At 34.5% G+C, this 6,776-nt stretch overlaps 1 protein-coding gene across 1 annotated transcript; it reads right to left on the reverse strand.

The window, feature by feature from the left end:
• Positions 1-217: 217 nt before the first annotated feature.
• LOC139845631 (peroxisome biogenesis protein 2) lies at positions 218-5,404 on the reverse strand. The gene is made up of 8 exons (XM_071835895.1): positions 5,089-5,404; positions 4,878-4,991; positions 4,466-4,619; positions 3,459-3,595; positions 3,268-3,368; positions 2,277-2,394; positions 1,670-1,836; positions 218-661 (listed from the first exon to the last, which is right to left on the reverse strand). The coding sequence occupies exons 1-8, from the start codon at positions 5,200-5,202 to the stop codon at positions 535-537; spliced, it is 1,032 nt and encodes a 343-aa protein (XP_071691996.1). The 5' UTR covers positions 5,203-5,404; the 3' UTR covers positions 218-534.
• Positions 5,405-6,776: the final 1,372 nt, after the last annotated feature.

Raw genomic sequence — 6,776 nt, forward strand, 5'->3', positions numbered from 1 at the left:
CAATTTAAACCAAACATTAATATATTTTTTTAGAATGTCAAACTCACGCACCCTACATAATTATACACATATAATGTCCTAAACGTAACTAAAACCCATGACCTCAAGGTCATAGGGATTCCTCGATACCGCTAGGTCAAATTCAAAAGCCGTTTGGTCAGTAATATTTAATCCATCAAATTTCAATATCTATATCTTTATACATAAAATAGTTGAATCATTTATATGTAAAGTATAACCTTTTAATGCGTAAGTTTAGTGTATTTACACGTCTCAGTCTTACATTTGTCTGACCATCGTCCATGCAGTTGCATCCAGCTCAAAAACCAATTGATCATACAACAGTTTAGGACGTAAAGCTTTCAGAAAACATATAAATATGGTAATAAAGTTGATAAGCACTTGTGTAAGAATGATTAAGGTACACGAAGCAGAACTAATCGCTTTATATGTTAGATGAATATTCCTTCCTCGTTAGTTGAACATATAAAGCCCATCTATTGACCTCTATTTTTTATCTCATTTCCTAGTAAACTATTCGTTCTTTTTGGTGTTGATTGAACCACCATAGCGTTGCATTGCAACGACAGGTTCGCTGCACCGGGAGCACCGGAATGATGGAGTTGCAGCACACCGTGTCCTAAGACAGTAATAACAGTACCTGTAATTAACAAAAATGTTACTCAGGTTAAATAAATTGCTACTGTAGATGACCATTCATACTACATATTTGCTTACAACTACATTGGTACTATTAGGATCCGTATGATTTAAATGTTGGATTCAATTTTACATTCAGAAAATGCATCATAAGAAATAGTAGAAGTAGCCACTTTGACCCGTCAACTTATGAATATTCTATTGAATTTATGTAATACTGGCAATGAGTTGTTAATGGTGAGGAAAACGATATTCGAACCCAAGTTATAAATCATTTTCACCAAGTGTTTTAAGTCTGTAAACACTGATATTAAACATTGAATACTTTGGTTTGTATTGATTATATCAATGTGATTAACTGATATTCTGATTATCAAGTTTCTGTATTATCATTGGGACCCAATAGCTAAACAGGCAAAAAAAGGAAAACCAAAAAAAAAAAAAAAAAGCGTTTAAAGGGGAATGGGTCAGTTAGGCTGAACGAGTAGAAATTGACACAAGTGTACTGGATGCACAAAACCTCCCAAGTCAATTTATTCACTAAATTGGACTATCATTGAAACATCTAATGCTTCTACACATTAATTATTAATTAAAAAAACTACGACAATGAAAAGAAAGGGCTTCTTGTCAACATAAGTACATGATCAACATAAGTACTTGTTCTGATGTAAACCTAGTTTGAGCCCACTACCTAACCCACCCATTTTCCCCTCTCTAACTAAAAAATTAAAGCACATTGTAAATGGATAGGATAGTGACAATGTTATTCTAGTCTTCCTACCCTAACCCTTCTTTTTAGACGGCTTTAGGTTCAAATTAGGCACTGTTTCCAACATAAAAAATGAAAGTGGTAATTTCAACCGATAATGAATTAAATTCGGGTAATACTTTACTGATAAGGGTGAAGTGGAATAGAAAATCGTAGTGATAAACGATACGGGTCAAAGGGGTCAAAAAAAAAAAGAGTAAAATTTTTATGATAGGTGATGGTAGTACGTCCATGTACCTGTGCTGACAAGGAAGAGCAAGATAGACGGTTGTTGGATTAGTCTGACAAATGGGGCATAGTGTTTCATCTCCAGCTGAACCTGAAGAGTCGTTCTTTGAAAACGGGCGAAGAAAACTCTTCATGGAAGCCGAATTGAGAAGGGGAAGAAGCAACAACAACATTTCCTGCAAAGAACATAGAGGTGGCAAAAAAGGTCGGGTCAGACAGGTTGGGTAATAGATCTGGACTGGTTCAGGTTGGTCGGACAGCAAACATTTTTTGTCCATTTATTAGTTACACTGAATAGTAATTACAGCGTTAAATATTTGTTCACAAAAGATGTCAATACAGCAGTAACCTAACATTTAAAGTAAACCTAAGAGGGTTAGTATGCATTGAAACACACTTTGGGTGACATGTGACCAGTTTGACCCTTTTCCTTTTCAACAAGATTGTTTAATCCATTTGCAAAAAATATGTAATCTAAGTCGCCATTCATGAACATAGTACAACTAATATTCAGCTTAGAAGATTATAGGGTGTGGGAGCAAAGGTGAGGAACTGGAGCAAGTTGTACATTGTCAAAGGTGAAGATTTATGATGGAAAAAAAAAAACAAAATTTACCGAGAATTCATTCCAAACTAACTGCCGATTCATGTACTCGAAACTAACAGCACGGTTCATATGTGGACTACCGTATACAAGTCTTGCTCGTAAAGCTCTCTCGATGAGATTCCTGTACCTGCATTTATAGAATTAAAAACGGTAAGTCGGTAAGTAGGGCGGTTTATATAGACTGAAGGGTGCTTGAATCAGTAAAGGATGTTTATAACAAGTTGCTGAAATAGGGTGACTGAACACTGAATACGATAGCTTTTTCACAATTACCAATCACGCCAATACTTCATATGTTATCATGATGACACATGCTAACATGAAAACACACTTGGGCACAAAGAAATTTATGGTAGATACAGCAGCTAAATCAAATTCCCAAAAGATTCGATACAGAAATTTATGGTAGATACAGCAGCTGAATCAAATTCCCAAAAGATTCGATACAATAATTCTAGTATCCCAACTTATTAGAGTGAGTTACAACAAGAAACTATGTGAAATTCAGAATGAACACTTAGGGTCAACAAGGGCAATCTAGGGCAAAGCGGATGGGTCAATTTGGGACACACTACAAAACATTCTTTTACCCAATTATCAGGATTATTATATTAATATTTGGTGTATTAAATTTTACATCGCAGCAAGGGCTATATTACTCCGAATAAACCCAAACATTCAAAATAAAACTAATAAAGTCTGCATTTGAATACAGTCCGGATGACTTTTGACCCATTCCTCCAAGTGACCTGTTTCCTTCTCAGTTACGTTTTTTTAACTTAACCCACAATTTGATCCGTTAGAAAGAACTCATAACCCAAAGAACACATTTATAATGTAAATGGGTCAAAATTGCCACCTCCAATAACGGTAGCATCGTAAGAGAAAATTATGTTACGTTTAAATATGGTATTCAACAGATGGTATAAACATTTAAAAATTTAGTCCCATAACAAATCAATAGACCAACTGAGTGAAAGATTTGAGGGAAATAACAAACCTTCCAGTGTAAAGAAAGACAAGTAGATTGGTGAAAGATGCCGCTTTATACAGCCCTTCAATACGTTGTACTATAAGCCATGCTCGACGAGCAAGTGACCTCTGCATATTAACAAAACAAGATGTTAAAACAATTTGATTTCTCATCAGAACCCTACTATTTTTGTTTAAATATATTATATATTTATATACCTGTTCAGAATCACCCCATTGACGGAAAGCAGAAAATGACTGCAGACGGGTCCATATATACTGACCACCAACTGTGGCAACACAATACCATAATTTCTGATAAACGGTGAGTCCAGGTCCCTCTAACCCCGTCCTAACTGTAGGTTGAAATTATAAGAAAACTGTAGTATAAGCAAGAAGATAAAGCTTCGCTTTACAAGTTACAGTTAGATATTACTCCATACTGCTTAAGAGGATGCAGAAAAGTGCTTTCGGGAGTCGATATAACAAACCACATAGTTGTCAGTACTAAACTTACATCATTGGACAATCATCGTATAGAAGTAGGGTTTGATATGCATTCAGGAATCACTAAGGATATAGGTTCGATAACAAGGTGGAACTGGAAGGGTATGATTAGGTTTTGTTTGTTTTTCGGTCTGCAGACCTTATTATGTCTTATGTCTGCACGTTCGCAAAAGTTTTTACTGCCGACTGTTTGTTTTTCTGAAGACATAAGATAAAATAATGTCTTATTTAATCTGTCTGCAATCTCGCATACTTAGAAATGTGCTTCTAAGTTCTGCAGACAGGATTAAGTTATTCAGCATACATAAAAACAAAAAGTATTCAACATATAGAACTTTAGACCACATCTTCTTTACAAACACGGTCCACAAATCTTCAGACAAAAACATCTTAAAAAACAAACAGCACCTAAGAACCTAAGAATATTGATGTTTGGTTTACGTATTCGGTTTTAGACTACTATAAAAGTTTATTTCTTGGGGTTGGAATGCTATAAAATATAAGTTTTACACTTGCAATGTTTACTATCTGTGTTTTTGACAAAAATTTTCATCCCAACCTTCAATCTCAAAGAATAGTTCAATTCTCAAGCAAGAGATAAAAACTACATTTAGACATTATTCTATATTTCTATAGCCACATTAAACCACTTGATCAAAAATTTAAGTGATGTTACTGAAGAAACACATATAGATAAGATTACACTTGAAACCTCTTACTTTTTTCTCTAACATCCGTTGCTCGTTCATCTCTATACCGCAAATTCATGAGAGCGTTTCCTGGAGTCGGTTTATCAACCCAAATCGAGAATCTCCATATAAGAAACTCAAGAAAAGCATCAAGTTCCGCTTCATATTGAAATAATAACCCTGGCTAATCCCAAAAATACAGAAAATGTACAAAATTAACCTACAAAAAACTTGTACAACATTTAACTCAGCTTATTTATAGGGCCTTTTATTCGCAAAGGCTGCTAAGCTCGGTTTTAACAACTTCTAGCTTATTTAAAACCATATGTTATTAAGCTCGTAAGCCCTTCAATCCGAGTAAGTTAAATAATCTAACTCAAACAAGCATTAATACATATAATTATGTGATACACAATAAGTATATGTGTATCTATATTTATACCTTCATTACAGAAAAGACCTTAAGCATTTGTTCTTTCAACATAGCTGACATTTCAATATCAAGTCTCCCTGCATCCACCTGATTTACTCTGGATATTGCAATTGGAATTGCAGCCTGTAAACATAATTAATATAATAAATAAATTATTCCAAAATATCCTAATTAAACATAATTAACGAAAAATAAATTAATATAAAATTGAGGAAGTTACGAGAGGAGAAAGGGCAGATGATTGCCAACGAGGTGCTAATGATTCGTGAGCGTTAATCCAAGCTGTTTCATTTGGTGGAGGGGCGTTGTTATTGGATGCTAGGGTTTCTCTCATCGGTCGTTTATTTATTTTAATTTATATATGTTTAGCGATGGTGAAAACGGCTCGCCGGCGCCGGCGAGATTGAGGACCGGAGCCGGAGCGTTGGGATGCGAAGTTGGAAGGGATTGATTTTGGAAAACAACAGGAGTGTGGCAAAATAGAGAATTTTGTTGCGTTGTTCTTTTGTGGTAGTTCGATACCCGAATCAGAAGAAGATAGTCACATTTTACTCCACCAATATTCACCAAACAGTTTTTACTAAAATGTTCTTGATTGAAATGAAATTGAAATTTTTTTTTTTTTTTTTTTTAAATTATGAAAATCTTCCATGTGCTTGCCCATTTTCTCTATTTTCATCCCCGTGTTTTAAAAACTACAATTTTCATCCTTAATAGAGTAAATGTGTTCCAAATTAGTCCATGCGTCAACGGATGGTTAAATTGGTCGTTAGTGAGAGGTTGTGCATATCATGTAATTTTAAGTTCTTTCATATTCTAATGTATAATGTATTCTTCATAATAAACCTATACTATACCTGATATGTCTGTTATATTCATGTTCCTTTTATTATTCTGCGATTAATCTAAGACATAAACGATTTCAATGACCGATCATGGTTGGATTAAGAGACTGGAGTTATGCGATTACGATCACCGGTACGCTTATCGTAACCCTACTAACCATAAGTGTACTGGGTGATCGTAATCGTATAACTCCGAATTTATAATCCAACCATGATGCTCGTCCATTGAAATCACTTATGTCTTAGATTAATCGCAAAGTAATAAAAGGAACATGCATATAACGACGTATCAGGTATAGGTTTATTACGAAGAACACATTATACATTAGAATATGAAACGACTTTTAATCACATGATATGCACGAGCCAAGACTAACGGGCAATTCAACCATCCGTTAACACAAGGACTAAATTGGGACACATTTTACGCTATTAAGGATGAAGATTATAGTTTTTAAAACACAAAGATGAAAAGGGCAAAAATGGACACATGGACGATTTTGACAATTTTGTAATAAAGAAATTAAATTGAATAGAATTTTTTTTTAACGATAGATTTATTATTATTAAGAAAAAGGAGGAGTTCTAGGCTCTGGCAATGAGCAAAAGAAAATTACAAAGCATTACATAACCACGAGTTCAAGTCTATCAAAGACGATGATCGAACTTGTGTGGTCTACAAATTCGGATCCAATCAATAAGCCGATTATCCTCAACGACTCACAAATGTGATGAAACTTTCCCCCGTGGGTTATTACACTTCACCAGACATCCCAGTTTTTACCATTATTTGGAATTGATACCGACGTGCTTTCAATGATTTCGTAACTATTACTACTAGTGTAAATGCTTGAACCGCCGTTAATAATCGGTAGCGAAAAAACCATAGTTTTTAAGGATCTTAACAACATCAAAAGAGAAAAAGACCCTAATCTCGTATAAGATACATACATTCGCGAAAAATAAGCGAATAGCGTGGGCTTCCTTCCCTAAAAAAATCAATGACAAAAGATAATAGAGACATACTACATAACCAAATAAGTTGAAGGGTTTGAAAAGCCAC

The sequence above is a fragment of the Rutidosis leptorrhynchoides genome, chromosome 4 (genome assembly GCF_046630445.1).
Source record: "Rutidosis leptorrhynchoides isolate AG116_Rl617_1_P2 chromosome 4, CSIRO_AGI_Rlap_v1, whole genome shotgun sequence".
Classification (NCBI taxonomy): domain Eukaryota; kingdom Viridiplantae; phylum Streptophyta; class Magnoliopsida; order Asterales; family Asteraceae; genus Rutidosis; species Rutidosis leptorrhynchoides.